Source organism: Onychostruthus taczanowskii, unplaced genomic scaffold, assembly GCF_017590055.1.
Source record: "Onychostruthus taczanowskii isolate IOZ18803 unplaced genomic scaffold, ASM1759005v1 scaffold23, whole genome shotgun sequence".
NCBI classification, from domain to species: domain Eukaryota; kingdom Metazoa; phylum Chordata; class Aves; order Passeriformes; family Passeridae; genus Onychostruthus; species Onychostruthus taczanowskii.
In genome coordinates, this window is record NW_024499573.1 from 12,222,019 (window position 1) to 12,240,827 (window position 18,809).

Sequence of the window (18,809 nt, forward strand, 5' to 3'; positions counted from 1 at the left end):
CTTCCCAAGTGTTTCCACTTTGGGAACACTGTATTCCTGTATTGTCTGTGTGTGAACATTTCTGATCCTCGCTTTCATCCTTCATTTTATTAGGCCTATGATGCCTATCAGACAAACACAACAAAAAAAAAAAAACTCCTTTCCTTTTCTGATCAAAATCCATCACTTCAGCACAGATGACCAGAACTGTATTTCCTTAATGCCTTTTTCAATGGAATTGGTACTTGCCCGAGACCATATTTCTCTTCACTGTGATCTTATCACATTGCTGGAGCAAAATAATCTCACAGTTGGATGGTAGATCTTTTTTCTCCTGCTCTCCCTAGTGATAATGATATCTGTTCAACAGCCATTTTTAGGCCATCTTGAGCTAATTGCAAGTGTGGAATAAGAGAATTTATTCCAGAGCAAAAATGCAACATGAGATTCAACATAATTATTAGAATTGCTTTCTTAATAATGTAGAGAAGCCCTTATAGGATATAATTTCTGAATATTTTGCAGCTTATTTAGTTTCATTAGGAAAGTATGCAATTATGCATGCAATTATTTTGTTTACTGGTTAGTGGTGAGGTAATGAAAATCAGGCTGAGTTTGCAATAAAATGAGTTGTTTATGCTGAAATCAGATGTTCCAGTCATGCTCTCTATTAATATCACTGGTTTATTCCTAAGACTCATTAACATCAGTGACACTGCTAGTGATGTATATTATCTGTATGGATTGTACTTGCTATATGTGTTCAGGGAGGGGAGGACACTGAGCATTAGGAGAAGGACCAATTTCAGTCCAGGATAAGGGTAGAAACCACTGGTTTAGTCTGAATCCAGTAGTAGGCATACAGAATCCTAAATAATAGGCACTTGGCTGATCCTTGCTAATGTCTCTTGATTCAATATGTTTGTTGTTATATTCACATAATCGTTGTACAGTATAAGAATTGTAAAGACAATACAGTACAGTATTGAAAACAGTGATCTTGGCATTATGAATGTATTTTTGTGCCTTATGTGTGCTTTGTGCTTGACCCATATTCCTACACTTAACTCTTTCTTGAGCTAAATTCTGGTTTCAGAAAAAAAAAAGTATTTCAACATATCTGGTTATATGGTTTCTTTTAATAAGATTTGAAAAAATTCTTTGTAGTTGCTTCAATAAGTAGTTTTCCTGCTTGGTTTTTGCATGAAAACAATGTAGGGTATTAGTCACTGAAGTAGATGTTTGCTGGAGATTCTAATCCAGTATTTCTTCAAAAATTGCATCAAAGCTATATATTTCATTGCTGTAATATGCATTAATGTGTTAGTGCTGGAGAACTGGACAAGGTCACCTGCCTTTAAAATGTCTGGAATGTTGCTTTGACTTGCTAGTAATGTTAAATGCTAAAAATATTTATTGCATGCAGATTTATATTCTTACTAACACCAAGGAGATTATGTGAATTGTTTAATTAATCTGCTAATGGTCTATGTAATGATGAATGCAAAGTGGGAAGGAAATGTCAGCAGAATTTTCTGCATATGAAGATGTGTATTCACATGATTTGCTGTCCATGTGGTCCATAAACTTGCACAAAAAAAATGAGAAAATAGACTTCCTGAAACTCTCACTAACCTTGTTATCAGCTTTATGAGCTCTCTGCAAACCTGGTTAATGTGACCATACATTTATGCTTAGCAACAAGAGCTTTTTTAAGCAAACAAGCTCTAATAGCTAATGCTGAAATTATTTCTAACAGTGCAGATTATGTAGTCAGACAAGTTGCTTTTACTGATTAAAATGTTTGTAAAAAAATTCTGTTGGACTCTTCCCTTATCTCCTGTGACTCTTCCTGAAATCTAGTGCTATGATTTTTTAATTGCAAGCTAATTGTTGTTTAATTTCCCTGTAAATATTTTAGTTACATTTGGTTTACCTTTGTTGTTTTCTTTCTCTTTGAAGTCTCTGGGTAGAATAAGTGAGCCTCATGTAATTTGTAACTTTTACATTTGTACTTCTTTTAGGTGGAATTTTTAGTAGGCTTGTGTTAATTCTGTTGTAAGATCCACATTTCATAGTGCTGCTTTTCACTATGGTACTGAAAAGAATTCAGATTCTCCTTTACTGATGAACAGCAGGTAGAAAATTAGTTACTTGAATAATTAGTTACTAGAAATTAGTTGTATGAATTATTGTGGTTTGCATTTTTTCTTATTTTTAAATATGCCTAAAATGAAATGTCTTCTTTTGATTAAACATTTTGAATTTTCGACTGCTGCAAAAGTTTTTGCTAATGACAGTAATGAGTTAACTGGTGAGAAGACATTGTACTGACAATAACAAAAAAGGTCTCCACTATCTGCTGTCTTTGTATATATGGCCTTGAAGAGAAAAATAACTTTCTTATTGCAAAAGTTGAGCATCTGATACACTGATGCACCTGTTATTTCTCACATACTAAATCAGATAATGTTTACAGTGACCACTGATGGTCTTGTGAATTTTTTTCACTTTTTAGTAATCTGGACATTCAGCTCTGTTTATGTGTATTAAATCATTATCCTTAACACTTGAAATTTCTTTTTAGATGTTTGTCAGTTTGCAGCATTCCCATTAGTTTCTGACATAATTTTCTCTTACTGTATATCATATGTGTAACTAAAACTGTTTTGGTTTATGTTTTATATTCATATAGAGACTATGAATCAAGCAACACCTGCAAGAAAACTGGAAGAGGTTCTTCACCTCGCAGAACTCTGTATCGAAGTATTGCAGCAAAATGAAGAGCATCATTCAGAGGTGAGGCTGTAATTGCATTTGCTGTAGAGAATGGTTTGTTCCTGGATTTTCGCTCCTCTGATGCGAAGCAAGTCTGTCAAGAAACATTTTAGTTTTCCTTTCTGACATATGTTTAAGGCAGTTCACATTTACAGAGGAATAAGGGACTTGAAGCTTATGTAAAGTGAAGTGAAATAAACCTCTACTTCAATTCACTTGAATGAACTGTAGGTTTAGAAACTAAAATTAAAGAGCATAAAAAAGAGAAAGCATCTTTGTGCTGGAGGTGCTGAAATGGTACGGAAAACATTCATAGCCTTGCACAGTTTTTCCTTCCAACTTTTCACCTGATGTCCAACATAGAAAGAAAATATAACTGAATGCTGGTTTTTATCATGCTGTATAGATGTGTATTATAGATATAAAAATAATTATAGGTATAATAATCTCATTCCCATTGCTCTTCTGTTGATTGGAAAAGTATGCTCTTAAACTTGTGCTTTTTAAAATGGCATTGTAAGGTAGAAGAAACGAAATAAAACAATTTTATGTTTCTTATTCTCACATCTTTTGCTTCATGATACAGAAACCATAATAGCTAGAATTATAGCACCTCTTATGTCAAGGAATTACAGAACTTAACTTGGCCAGATACACCTGTATATATTGTTGAAATTTAATTAACAAATACAGTTTTCTAAGGTTCAGGAAATGGTTTTTTAAATGTTCTCAAAAAACTCAATAAATATTTTTTTGGAAAATATGCAAATGGATAAACATTATCCAGTATATATAGTTATAAAATATGATCATTCAAAACATCTGGTTTTATATCACACTATGGAATCTGGTTTTTAGCTTACATCTGTCATGTGTGAACTTGTTATAGATGTTTTATCATATACTGAAGAAACAGCTGTTTTGATGATTTGAAATTAATTCCCTGGAGGTTCTGTTCTACACTACTGTTGCCACTGTGTTACAGTGTCATGATTGCTTAATAAAATGTATATATTGTGGTCTTTGTCTTTTGAAGACCTGCATGACTGTAAGAAAATTAAACTTCTGTGGAAAAGAACAGAGAAACAAAAACCCAGATCAAATAATATGTGTATGATTAAGCATCTCTGTTCAAAGATTGCATTCTGTACTACTTATTTGCAGTCAGAGATGTGGTGTTTTTTAGACAGATAAGTACATTGCGTGTGCCTTCAAAAAATTTACTCAGCTAAAGTTTGCAATCTAATCTAAGGTAACTTGAAAAGAAAAAAGATAATGCTAAGGTTACTTTCCCCTTCCTTCATTCATGTAATACATGTTCAATTTCACTGAAATTTATGTGGCATACAGAATTTCAGTATTAAAATACATCTGAGAAAAAGATTGCCAAATTATACATTCCCTACTCAAAAAAGATTATTAAGTATGGTGACTTTACATCATAGTGTTATGCAAATGTTGTGTTTGATGCTACAGTTAACAAAAAGGATCAGTAATCTGTAAAATAATATATCACATTTTTAACACTCGACTTTTTTTTCTTTTTTTTAATTCATAACATTTACAAATTTCGGGGATTCCCAAAGGGAAGAGAGGTATGTGATTCCTGATGAAGTAAGCATTGTTTTGCTCTGCTCATAGCATGGAACTGTGCATTAAACATGTAGCATAAACTGTTTTGATGATTTCTGATGTTGCATAGCCACATTTTTGTGCCTTCTAGAATCTAAGAAACTCCATTCTTCCTTTAATCCAGGCAATGTTTCTTTTCTCCTAGAATGTGTGTCACCAATTGCTGATTGCTCTTAGCCTATTATTATCCATAGCAACTGTGCTGTTACATTTAGCTTTAACTTTTTTTTCTGTTCGTCTCTCTTGCTGCCCAAGTAATGATGTATAGCTCTTGAGAGAGAGTCAGAAGAATTTCAGTCTGGGTTCAGAGTGTCATTTACAACAAGGAAGAAAATGGAGAGAAAATGTTTTCATTTTCTAGTTGTGGTTTTGCTTTGTTTTGAAATTTTGGCAATATTTTCTGAAAATAGATTTGCTTTCTTAGAAGGGTCCCCTGCTTGTGCCTATATATATTTTTTATTTTCATGTAGTTATTTTCTAGAGTAAGGAGTCTGTTCCTTTAATTAACTCGTACTTAATCAGGTTCATTAACAAGTAATTTCTTCCAGTTTGATGAAACTGAAAGACTCCATTTCAAACTCTTGCCAAAGTTTTTGAAGCCTCATCTCTCCTCCTCACGATGATGCCAGTTGTCATCCTTCAGTCCTACCACTGGAGCACGCAAAGTACTTTTCAGTAATAGCAGGAGATGCTCAGCATTTCTTTAAAACCTTTTGCCAATTCAACATTTCTCCATTTGTTCCATGTCAGAAACAACTACAGGAAGTCATCAGAAAGTCCATGATGCAAAAACACATTTGTAGACCATTTCACAGAAGTTGTCTGTTACTTGATGCCTTTCAGACTTGATTATACCCAGGGCCTGCGTTTCATAAATGCAAGTGAACATTTCTCTGAATTTATTTGAAGCTGGGGGGACTCGGCTCTTGTGTAAATCAGGCTACACGTGCTGGCAACTCAAAAATATTGAAAATTATATATTCAAAATGAGTGGCATAAGTTTGACAGCAATGACATCTTCCTGGGTTGCATGTGTAGGCATTTCTCACTGTGATATGTTCTTATAAACCCTGAGCAAAACACTCTCAGCAGGATTCAATGTTCATTCTGTTTTGTAAACTCCCTCCACCTTCATCTTTAACTCCAGGATCACAGAGCTCACCCTGATCCAATGCTCAGCTCCAATACTGACACTTAAAAGCCTAGGTTTATGTGCTGATAAAAAGGTACAATAGTTATATGTCTTTAATGAAGAACTGGCTTTACTTGCTGATGATATTTTTCACAGATTTCTTCTGTTCTTTAAGGACTGCTTAAGAATGTAATTTTTTGCCAGAGAAAACTGTTCCAACATGTTAATTTACATGTTAAGACATTAGGGAACTTCTAAAGATTTATAGCATTTGCACAAGGAAAACTGGATGTCTTTCTCAGAAGAAGCTGACATCTTTAAGACAAAAACAGAAATTAAAATCACTCTCTAGATGTTAACAAAACCCTTCAGACTTCAAGGAATAAAATTTCACAATAAACCATCCGTTTTGATTACCAGATGAATGCAAAATGTATTCATAGAGATTCATTTTAAAAATAAATTCATCTGCTCTAGAATTTAATGAAATCAAAAGAAACATATACAGTCATTTTTTTCAAGGGTAAGGCCTTCATGCTTTTCTTTGCTCTCTGGAAAAAAAGGCATTTATATTCTTTTTTTTCATTTTTTTGATGTTATATTTTTATTCTGATCATATCACCTTTCCCACAATAATCTGATTTCTTTTTTTTTTTTTTTGATGCAAAGTTTTATAAAATATTTTCACATTTTTCACTTGGCCCATTCTTCCTCCCCACACGAGACAGGACATGACGTGACGTACTCAGATGTACTCTGCCATAGACAGAACACATCTCATGGCTTTGGCTCATGTTTAGTAATTCTGTTTGTCATGTTTGCAGGCATTTGCTTGGTGGCCAGAACTGTTGGCCGAGCATGCAGAGAAGTTTTTGTCTCTGTATTCTGTTGACATGGATTCCGCACTTGAGGCACAGCCACAAGACTCCTGGGACAGCTTCCCGCTTTTCCAGCTGCTGAATAATGCCCTCAGAAATGACAGTAAGATCTTAATTTTTTTTGCATACTGTTTGCGTAAGATTTTTCAATCTACCTGTGCTTTAGAAATGTGTTTCTAGACAGGATAATGCTCAAAATAAAAGTGACAGTGCCTGTTTTTATGATACATGTCCTGGTGTTCCATTTCCTGCAAGCTGAGCAGTTTCTCTCTATTCTTGCACCATTTCAGTCCTTATTCTGGCAGTGCATTAACCACTTGGTATTCACAAATTACTCAGTCTTCAATCAATTATGTACAAGTAGTATAAGAGGTGTTGATAGTTTGCATTTAATCTATATTGCTTAAATAAAGTTGTAGTTTATATTTCCTTCTAAGCCTTCTAAACTACTTTCACACTAGTTATGTCTATAAAGGTAGGGTAGTGTTAGCATGAATGCAATAAAATACACACAACAGATGTTCTGTTTGGATCTTTTGTTGGGCAAACTGCAACTTCAGAAACTTACTAAAATCATCATCACGGCAATTGAGAAGGTTGCTGAAAAGGGTGCAGGAATTTTTCAATCTTGCTGCAGATCTCAGAAGAGCTGGGCTCCTGGAAGGTGGATTGTGCACTACTTTAAGTGGTGTCCGATCATCTAAAATCCAGATTAAAGATCTGAAGCCTATATTCAGGTGGGATATTCAGCCTATTTTCCTACCACCATACATTTTCAGTTTAGGAAGCACATCTCTATTGTGGTGTTACAATTCTTCGGTAAGAATTCTTCGGTTTCTAAAACAATTCTTTGGTTTCTGAAAACTGTGTAGGTATTTTAAAGTAGTCTAACAAGAAGGATTTGTGACACCAATTTTAACTTTTATTGTTGTGTCATTTGTGTTCCTTTGAATTGTGGTTCCAACCTGAGAGAAGTGTTAGAAACAAACAAGGGCTGTCCTCACATGCAAGAGATTGCTAACAGGCTGCTGATTTTTCTTTCCTTAAAAGATTCAAAAGATAATAATGATAAATTACTAGAATAGGCTTAGGAAAGACATTTTATGAAAACTTCCATATTAAAGCAACAATATTAGAAATATTGTAAAACTTTAACTGAAGGACATGAAACAACTGTTGTATGAAATATCACTCCTGTATACCAATTTCAGTAATTCCCTAATGGTAATAGATATATTAAATGACAGTTTCTGGCAGGTGAAGACCATCTGGAAAATTGCACACTTTTTCTTTTTCCAGAACTACTGGAAAGAAACCATGGAAATTAGTCACCTGTTAATCAGCGGACATGTTAGCACGTGGCAAGTGACCGTTCTACCAAGAAGTAATTCCCAAGTGGAACATACCTCAGTGCTTATTCTTTAATTAACAGCCTTTTCACCTTATAACTGCATTAAAAGCATTAGCAAGAGCTTCCCATGCTTATATAATCAATTTTAGTCTTCCAAGGTAAAATAAATAAATCTGACTTTACCCTAAGTGAAAATCTTTTCCTGAAAACTATCACCTTCATAAAGACATATTTAGAAAAAAAATCTAAAAAGGGAAAAACTGGAATGTGGTCTCATGAGGATAAAAAGGCTAGTGTTAATAATTAACAAGGAGAGTGAAGTGGAGTAAATTAGCCATAATAGAGCCCACAGTGACTGGCAAAGTCACCTCTCATTATCAAAAAACTCATTAGGAAATGAAGAGGTGGAAATCCCACTGGGTTATTCTCACTCTCTGGCTGTATCAGAGATTACTTTTCAGACTTCTTTCAAATGAAGAACAGTTAGGTCACCATATTGCATATTAGGTTAATCTTCACTGAAATTTGGAGGACTGACACCTGCATGTTATTCTATCTTCAGATCATTAAATGAGCTCTAAATCTTTGGTGCATGAATCAGTTTTTACATAAACCTGACATGAGAGAGCTCCTAACAATAAAGAAACAATCTTACATTTACAGCATTAAAGAAAACTTGCATGTAAAACTATTTTTATAACTACATAACTAAAGTATAATAAAAAAAAACTCTGAGATAATGAAAATTCATATTCAAATAATAGTGAAGGTTCTATTTCACACAGTGTAGAAAACATTGTACAAGATTCAAGGCGAATACTTCAAAGTCAACATTCAATTAATAATGAGAAAAAAATGCATTTTCCAATACGGTGTATTATTTTTTATGAAGAGAGGGGAGGATGGGGAAGTCCTGACTGAAGCTTTTAATTTCTTTCATGAAGGACTCCATTTTGTGTCACCTTAAGACTCTCCTTTTTTTCTGACCTTAGTCCACAAGGAAGAGTACATCAGTGATTGCATTCCCATTTAGTCTAAATGAAAAACTTTAAAAAACAGAGAGAGGGAGGAGGATGATCTTCCTGCCTTGTAAAATATTTCAGCTGTTCTCTTGAGAGAAGAGCTCTCATGAGAACATCTAACTGCTGACATCTAACATGTCTCTGCTAACTACAAAAAATGAATAAAAATTGTATTCACTGTGGAGATGAATAAATAAATTGAAGATAAATTTCTTGTGCTTTTTCAAATTGTAAATATTTGAAAAGTGGCCACACACAATTATGCTTGACTCTGTAAAGCTTTGCAGACTGTATAGAGATAGCAGTACTCAACACACAACATCTCTCTAGGACAGCAAAATTATTTTCCAGAATTAGATATTCATAAAGGGAAGAATAACATAGTTGTCCCATGATTGTGTCTTATTTTCTGTAATGACCATGTTGCTTTTTTCCCACAGAACCTATAAATTATGTTTGAAGGGGCCTGCTTTAGAGGGCAGTTTACATTCTGTAGTTGTTTAATTATTCAGATTAATTTGGTTTTTAGTGTCCAAAAGTGAGACATATTAATTCCTCTTCATTTAATGTGGTGTGAGAGATATCTTTTAGTGACCCATAGCCTTCATTCTCCCTCAAGTATTACTCGGTGGAATGTCTGTACACCTGCTCTAACTCTGCCACAGTCTGCTCTAAAGGGCACAGTCTGATGAAGCTGATTTAGAAAAAGCAGCATGTTGAGTTTTAGCTTTTTGAAAGCCATTGCCATAATTATGGTTATTGACTTCAAACAGGATACACTGATAGACTTTTTTCCATGATTGTTGCTGGTAACAGAGTGGCAAACACCACCAAAGACAAGATCATCACTTTCTTTCTTTGTTACAGACTGTGTACCACTTTTAGACTAGAATTTGTGCAATAAAATAACATTGTACCCTTAACTTCTTAAGCTAGAGGGCAGAGTTAGAAAACAACTTGGATTTAAGATAATCAGAGCAAACTCTATACCCACCCCAGCACCTCCAACCTTACCCTTCTCATTATTGTAGAGGGTATCTTTTCTCAGATCAGGGACTCAGTCCTATTAGGAATTGCTTTGAAATCATAACCTGCCTTCAGATAACAGCTACATGTCTTGGTTACTGATACTGAGAGTTAACTCAAGCTGCATTATTCCTTTACAGAATATTCAATAATCATTTTTCCTAATGGGAAAAATTTTACACAAAAATTACACAAAGGTAAATTGTGCTATAACCTATTTATGTCACTCTATCTTGTAAAGATCAAATAAATTTTAACTTTGCTTTCACAAAGCAAACCTCTACATTTTACTTTTAAAATATGTCTTATGTGTAAAAATACAAAATAATTTCCATGTAAATTGGGACACTTGCAATTTTTACTGCAATTTAACTAGCTGATTAAGAAATTCTCTGTGGAGGCAGAATATAAACAGCAAATTAACAGGAATATAAACTTTCTTTTCACATGTCATTGGTTGAGTTTCAATTACTAGAAATATAATCTGGACCCTCAAGGATGTTTCCTTCTTGAAATACACTCTTTCTTATTTTGGATTTTAAAATATACCAGAAAATTCAAGTTATCTTTCCGTAGAATCCTATGAAGTGCAGGATAATTGCAGGCTCTCTGACAGAGTGCTAGTTTTGTCAAGGGAAAGGAGACTCATGTTAATCTGTGTCATGCTTGCCTGCCTTTGGTGCTGCAGAAGCTCTTGAGGACAGCATGACATGCTGGCTCCAGGAAAGCTCCTGAGATGTGCCTGTATTAGTAAAAGCAATAGAAGCCTCTCCACTTCTGTGGTACACAGGCACAACAGATTCATTTCTACTGTTAGAGATGAAACCTCGTTCCAGTACTGATTAACTAGACTTTAGATTCACCTCTGATATTTTCTTGTCATATTTTAATATATTTCAGCTAATATATTTCCTAATACGGAAAAAATGTAATAATTTTCTTCTTCAATTTCAATATTTCATGAATATCGAGTTCAGGGTTCTGTTTCTGTTCCCATAATGTGTTTTCCTTTAATATTGCCTATGCATTACCTTGCTCTGGCACAGACTTTCATTTTATTGTTGCTTGTGTGAATATGCATGGCTCATATGATGGCTCACATAAGAGGGTGTGGGTTTATTTAAAAGACAATGGTATATTTAAAAGACAATCAAACTACATAGCTTTGAAGACAAGTGATAGGAGAGGGATCTGAAGCATGACATTTCCTGAAGGATCTCTTGTTTCCCATCTGTTTTGATGCACAGCTGGTACCTTTTGACAAGATCAGTTTTAATCTTAGGGTAGAGTGCCATGAGTCTGATGATGATACTCAGCTATATCACTTATCTCTGTGTTCTGAGTTCTTTCCCTGCCCTGCATCAATCCTTGATTGAGATCTTCAGATGGGTAAATCAGAGCTGCCGAGTTCTGAACCCTGGGAAAACAGAATGCTCGTGGAGCTGTTGATCCAAGACAGTTGTCTTGTGAGTGTGTACGCACATACAGAGGGAATTCCGTGGAGGTGAAGTATAAGTCTTGGCATAATTTTGGAAAATTTCACTTCCCTGTAAGGACTGGTGTCATGATGTTAGGAAAATGATTCGGCTTTTGAAGTTGACCGCTTTTATTGCCTGTGACTTCTTAAAATTTCATGCTGGCTTTGAAATAACAAGTCACCTTCCTGCCCATGAGGCTTCATTACTGTAATTCCCAGAGCAGTGCTTGTAGCAGAGCATTTCTGAGATGTGCTCAGAAAACACTAAACTACAAGCTTACCCTTTCAAGTAACTGTGATTGCCTGATTAATTACAGTTCTTCACTGGTTCCTATAAACCAGCAAGATTGATTTAATTGGCACAGTTGTATTCTTGCTGTTATTTTTCAGCTCAAAGTTGCCTTGAAAACTCAGTCTAATATGCAAGTGGATACCAGCAACCTTTTGTTTCTCAAAGGCGGTGCTCATCAGCTGTTTATTGTGCAACCTTTGTAATATCCAAGTCCTCCTCAGTCATTCTTGTTACTGGTAAAAGATGCTGTAGTTTTAAGATATATAAGACAATTATAAATAGAGAAAAATAAGACTGATTTGAATTCCTGATATATAAATAATAAGCCAGAACTAACTAGTTAACAGTTATTTTGAGGAGCAGTGTAAATAATGGATCATGTTTGTAACAGACTCACAGATACTCTCAAGGGTGGATTCTCAAGTGTTTAATAAAGAGATGATCCTACACCTCTGCCTTTTTCTCAGTGGAAACCCTAATAATCTCTGCCTGCTACCTAGCTGCCTGTTTTTATAAAACTTCATGTATCTGATATCTCCACCCCTGTGTCTAAAGTCGTTGGAAATTAGCTGAAAGTTTCAAAATTCTTAGCAAGAAAGGCACAAAACACAAAACCAGAGAGAGCTGATCACATAATATTGTTTCCTCAGGTAAAGGTGATTGATACAATATTTCCTATTACTATTATTATATCCTATATTATTTCTCATATATTTCTTATATATATTTCTATCCTATATAATATCCTATTATTATATCTCATTACTCTACAAGGATGTTTTCAGGAAAATAGTTTTTTGCTTTCAGATCATTTTATTCAAGGAAAAAAGTACCATAGTGTCCAGACATTCAGCAGCAAGGACTTCTTTGCAGTACCAGTAGCAATAGGGGACAGAAACTTGATGGCACTGTTTTCCCCATAGCCTCCCATCTCTCCTGTGTTCACTTTGGGCTGGACATCATTCAGGATTGGAAGGCAAAGTAGTTTCTGGAAGGTATAGAAATTATTTTGACATGTTAGACATGGAGTAGCATTGATAGTACAACAAAGGGGATTGTAATTTTAAAGGAAGTTGTCCACAGTGAGCCCTGTAATCCAGGCTTTTCTTCTTAGGAAGAGGAGGAAGCCTCCTCATAATGTGGTTTTGATGCCCATCCGGTTATACAAGAAGCCTGTATGCTGGAATAGGTGGGAGGAGAAACGCACAAAAGAATTTAAAACAACTTCTATGATTTCCATATACACATAGATATACTCTCATAGGTTCTTATAACAGTGCTAGATTAAAGGGTGAACACAGACACATTCAAAACATGAAGCATATATTCTCTTGGTGGGACAGGACATTCGTGTGCCAAGAGTTAGCCTTTGCTGAGACAGCACTTTGGCAAATACAGGGATGAGCAGGGGTGACGGAAAACTAATTTTCAGATTTTGAGCATGTTCAGTTTGCATGTGTATGCAGTTTTTCATGTAGTAAGTCCTATCTGTGAAGCAGGTAGTATTCTACTGCTTATGAATGGCATTCTAATTTTTTTTTCTTTATTCAGAAGTTTTTATCCAATCTTGGTGTAGAAGTAATGAACAAAATTGCTAATGTTTAGATTCAGCAAAGCATATTGTCAATTTTAAGAAGATGCAAAAAGGTTCTGGTTCAGTAAAGAATTTCATATGTACCTAGTTTTCATTACACTGACAGTTTGAAATGTACTACACTGTCCTTATGGAACACTCCATTTATCTTTTCTGAATTGTATTTCCTACAAAGCTAGATCTTATTCTTACAATGCCTTTGTGTACTAAAACATTTTAAGATACATTTCTTCCTGTAACAAAAGGTCTGACATTTTTGTCTCTCATTTGTTTTTTAAAGCGCTTTTGTGCAATGGAAAGTTTCACAAGCACTTGCAAGAAATTTTTGTTCCCATGGTCGTCCGCTACATTGATCTCATGGAATCATCAATTGCTCAGTCCATTCACAGAGGTCTTGAACAAGAGTCATGGCAACCTGTCAAGTAAGTGCTTTTTACAAAATCTGAACAAAGCACTTGCTTATAGCTTTCTGTCTAATAAGGGGTTCTCCCCTGTTGTCCTCTAAATATTCTATTTTTTATTGTATTCCTACATTGTTTATTTCTTCACAGGAGCATCACCAACAGTCTTCCTAATGTAGCTCTTCCAAAAGTTCCAAGTTTGCCTCTTAATCTTCCACAAATACCTAGCTTTACTACACCAACCTGGATGACTTCTTTGTATGACTCCACGTGTGTATTCTTCAATAACTTTCTGACTGTATGTCAGCTCTGCATGGCCTTGCTAGTGTTCTGTGCAGCTGTATTTGGATTGCATGGTGTTTATTCTCTTTTAGCTGGAAATTGTTGTTTCTTGGGAGTGAGCCCAGCATGGACTGTTAGTGAGTTGCGCTTTCTAGTGCATTAAAATGTAGCAGTCTTAAACCTGATAACTTAGAAAATCAACGTTGCAAAGGTCTCTCATAGCAGGAATGATATTTAATACTCTAAACAGACTAATGACTCTTTTGAATTAATAAGCAGTGGGGAACCTTTTGGATGATTGATTTTAGATTGTAGTTTTGTAAAATGAGGCAGCCCATTATATTTTTTGCATGGGTTTGATTAACTCATTTTATATTGGTTTGGAAAGTCATTGATTGTAAATATTGTCATCAGATTAGATATCCATGTTACAGGAAAATAGTAAAATGTTAATAAGTACCAAGGGTAGAAGTACATCCCTTTCTTTGTCTACTTGAAAAAAAATTATTTCTTTGTGATTTTTCCCCAACATTTCAGTGCTCTGTGGAAATATTCCCATAGTTATAGGTCTGATTTCTGTGTGAGAACACATTAGTATATATCAGAGGAAGGCTCATGAACCTTACTTTAGCAAAAGTTATATTAGGAAAGCATGAATGTGAAATACTTCAAAAAACGCACAATCAAAACACATATGTTGATAATGTAATTTCAAGACAAGTCTTTCAAGTCTTTTCGAGTTTCATGACAGACTCCTAAATAGCATTAGATCTATTTCTGCAAGAGTTTATACAATCATAGAATGCCATGTTAAAGGGACCTCAAGGATCATCTCATCAACTTTTCTTAGCAAAAGCATGGTCTAGGATGGCCTAGTGCCCTGTCCAAATGAATTTTTAAAATGTGCAGTGTTGAGGAATCCACCATTTCCTCTGGGGGGGATTATTCCAATGGCTGATGGTCTTCATTGTGAAAAATTTCCTCTACTTTCTAATCAGAAATTCCCCAGAAGTAACTCAAACCCATTATCCCTTGTCTTTTTCATGTGACTCCTTGTAAAAAGGGAGTATTATCGTTGTTGTTCTGCTGTTAATTCCCCTAAAAAGTGACAGAATTCCTCTTAATCCTTGGCTTTGGCACCTTTTGTGTTACTATAGTAATGCTAGGTTTCTCCTGATGTGCTTATGCAAGTCATTTCAGCTTTGAATACAAACTAATTGGTCTTCTGGAACTCAAATTCCTTTCTGTTATCACCAGGTTTTCAAAGGTCACTTTTTTTTTTAAAGAATAGCTTTTGGAGTTAAGAGTTGCTAATCTCGGATGTGCTCTTGTAGTCTGCTTTCTAGCAGCCCCATCCAGTAAAAATAAATTGTATAGATGAAATTTCATATACTTTGAATACTGAATTTATAATGAATACAGATTCTGGTTGGAGGATTATAGTGATAGATCTTTCCTAAATGAAGGGGTTTGTGCAGTAAGATCTCTAGACTCTGTTGTCAAAACATGTGCAAGCACAGTAAAATTCAGCCATGAACTATAATATATGCAAGGGCTCATCCCCCTTGCATATATTATAGTTCTTGTATTGAGTTCATGGTATATATGACACAGTATGCATAAAATCCTAAGCCAGCCAGTGAGGTTTTCATAGCCTTTGGTGAGCAGTGAGGCTGACATGCTGTAAACACTTGCCAGAAGTGGCTATCGTTCTGCTGCCTTTCAAGAGAAGTGGGGGTGAGCAGTGTCTCTTACTGGGGTTGTGACCTTTGTAAGGCCATCACCCCCTTTCAGCCACCCCACGCGGCATTCTAGAAGAGATCTGCCATGGTGCTGGCTCTGATGGAGGCACGTCTTCATGTTCTTTCCCCAAAACATAGAGCTTTGAGGCTATGTTTATAAATGTGCATGATTTGACAGTCTTGATTGCAGGCAGCATTGGGTTACCTTCGTAAAACTCTGGTATTCAGGCAGTATTTAAGAATCAGCCTATCTGCATTCTACTGAAGAGCCAACTAAATTCTCATCTCTCAAAATGGTCATGTATTTGGGTTAAAAAAAAAGCAAAAGCACTGCAAGTCACTTGTCCCTCCTCCCATGCTAAGGAGTTTCCTTTTTCCTCCTGGCAACAGTGGCTCAGTTTCTCGCAGAGGAAGTGGATCACTTTTGCTATTATGTAATAGAAAGGAGGAGGGTTTTATTTTCTCCCTCTTCTTCCATCCTATCTTTTTCAGGAAGAACACACTTACTAGCTAAGTTCTTCAACAAGGAGTAACGCAATATCTTTGCTCCAATACCTGCTAAGCAAAACCCAGAGCTTCCTGACAATTTTGACTTTCAATGTGATGAACACCCCAGCTTAGATGGACTAGAGGGGTACACGAAATTATACATACAGTCAGCAGAGTCATCTAATTCAGGAGTGCAAGTGGACTCCTTCTCCCCACTGCTTCCCCCAAGTCTTTCTTTCCCAGTTCACTGTGCTGCCTCCTCCTGGCCACAAAACTGATGATTTGGCAGGAAGGTGACTATGTATATCACAGAGTTCTGCAGGACTTTCCTCTTTCTCCAAAAAGTGATGGTTTTGGCCAGTTAATCATTATTAATTTGAATTTCACGATGAAGACTCTAGAGTAAAAAAAGAATGAGAATGAGTAGTCTGTGGGCCAACTGTGTTAAAAGTTTGCTGAAGTCCTCTTTTATCTGTAATAGAAAGAGATTTATTATTCTCCAAACTTTACTAAGGTTTGTGTCCATGCTCTCAAGCTCATGTTTCAGTATGTTCATATTCAAAAGAGCTGTTATGTGCCTACCTAAGAATTTTGCTAAAGAGAAAGAAGTCAAAATGTATTCACAGTTGGGCATCCATTTGTGTGCTTTATTGGTGAAAACAGCTTTTCCCCATTTTCACTTTAAAGTTGCTACAATTCTCTTGAACATTACTAGCAAAGATTGTTTCTATTTTTTAATTAATTGTTTCCTTTTTTTGTCCTTGATCATTTGTTTTGGAGCAATAAATATATGCTACTTATTACCACATTTAGAAGGATCATTACATTTTTTCCATTTCTTTTTGGGCATTGGAAAGTGAGATATGAAAAGGGGAAATTGTTATGAGTAATAGTCTGTTTTTCTCGATTGGTCTCTGGAGAAGATAACTCAGGGGACAGATTGGCTAGACATGCAGAGCACTGTGATTTACTCTTCCATTTGGCTGAAGATAATCTTAAAGAGCAAAAATGTTTGAATATTCTGTAAAAGCTTTCAATCACCATCAATGAGGAGTTAGTCATTCATTCAGATATACTTTAAATGGCTCTTCATATTTTAATTTTTTTTTGCATCTATTGGACCTGGGTTTTAAGTTAAATATGTGGATGATTTTATTTGTTTATGGTTTAATTTATAGATTTATTTTTTTTTAGTGCAGACATAACATAATGTCACTGACCAGAAATATTGTAGATACACACCTGAGGTTGTCTGTTCCTATTTGGCGCCAATCTAAAACATCAGCTTCAGGAAAATTCAAGGCTGGGAAAACCTGGAATAACTTACAGGAGAATAGTCCTGTCTTGTCTTCCACCCAGAGGAAGCAACACCAAAGGAAATGTGTCATCTATATTCTTCCTGCTATGGCTCAGCTGAAATGAGTGATGAGAGAGACAAGGCTGGGGCAGGCACAGTGCTCAGTGGTGATACGGCGAGAGTATGGACTGAGTTTGTCTGAGCTCCTGTGCTGGGCCTGTCTGTGTGTCTGGGAGTGCTGAGGGAGTCAGGAGGCTGTCTTCCATCTCTGCTCTGAGGGGTTGTGTCTACAGTGCCACATCCATTCCTGTTGTAGAGCTTACCTCCAGTAAAGGGTAGGAGGCATGGCCTGCATTTCTAAGGATGAGTGTAAAAGTATAGCCATAGGACTGATGGCATAGTGAAATCTGCCTCATCTGCTCTCTGTGAAAGGAGTTTTGAATAGCTAGGTCCTGTTGAGCATTCTGGAAAACAAATTTATATTGTGGGGCAAATTTCTTTCCTTCCAAAAATATGCAGTAAGAAAGAAGACTCCAGAAACTTGTTTTGGTTGCTTGACCCTGACCCTTAGGTTGCCTCTGTCTTGAGCTAAGAGAAGTCATGGGGTAGCTCTGTCACCAAAGTCTTTGAGGGACTTTACACTAACTGATGCTTGCAAAGGTTCTGCTCCGTCCTTCTGCCTCACCTGCTGGTGAAAAGTAGAGAGATGGGGCTGAGTGCAACTGACATTGAAATTATTGAAAATCCTGTTCTGTTGGAGAAATTCTCAATTCTGAGCCCAGAACATGTATTTTGAGGCAGCATAATGAATGAAAAGCTGGAGTTCACAAGCTGGGGGCTCACAATGGATGTAGTGCTTGTGCCATGTTTTCTAAATGGTCCTCAAAAAACGCAAGTGGGTAGTATCTCAGTAGTAACCTTCAAAAAAAACCTGCAGTAATTTGTAAAATGACCATCCCTGTCCTTGGTAGATTATAGAAGAAATGAAACCAGCCACTTTTGAATCTTTGGGTTGATTGATAATATTCTTAGATGTTAAATACTTACATTTTCATATCCCAAGCCACCCTATGGAGTTTCATATGTAGGCAAGAAATTATTCATTCTAAATCTACTCTGAAGTCATGTATGGGAATATCTTGCAGTGTACTTTATTAGTGTACTGTTTGACTAATTGCTACTGCTTAGGTACCTGGCAAGCCCAGTGGGAAGCTGCCTCTTTCAGCTGTCAGTGGATAAGTGAATTAAGGCTGCATGCAATTCCTAGATTTGATATGCTGCAGGTTCTTGGAGAAACATTATGTCTTGGATCTTATTTTTGTTCTGTGTTCAGTATGATGCAAAGCATAAAGCCATAAAATAATTTAAAAGGGACCACATCTGGAGATACCTGGTTCACTGTCCCAGTCAAAGTGTGACCAAATGCAAAGTTCCCAA

At 35.9% G+C, this 18,809-nt stretch overlaps 1 protein-coding gene across 3 annotated transcripts in view; it reads left to right on the top strand.

Annotated features, from left to right (window-relative positions):
- The window catches only part of CADPS2 (calcium dependent secretion activator 2), a 280,371-nt gene that overhangs the window by 217,433 nt on the left and 44,129 nt on the right, over window positions 1-18,809 (top strand). The window contains exons 17-21 of one of the 3 annotated variants that reach the window (XM_041405503.1): window positions 2,675-2,778; window positions 4,344-4,352; window positions 6,346-6,502; window positions 13,442-13,583; window positions 13,713-13,832. In XM_041405503.1, the coding sequence (XP_041261437.1) occupies window positions 2,675-2,778; window positions 4,344-4,352; window positions 6,346-6,502; window positions 13,442-13,583; window positions 13,713-13,832 (532 nt within the window). The remainder of the gene's footprint in view (window positions 1-2,674; window positions 2,779-4,343; window positions 4,353-6,345; window positions 6,503-13,441; window positions 13,584-13,712; window positions 13,833-18,809) is intronic. The other 2 variants (XM_041405505.1, XM_041405506.1) reach the window with 2 other exon arrangements.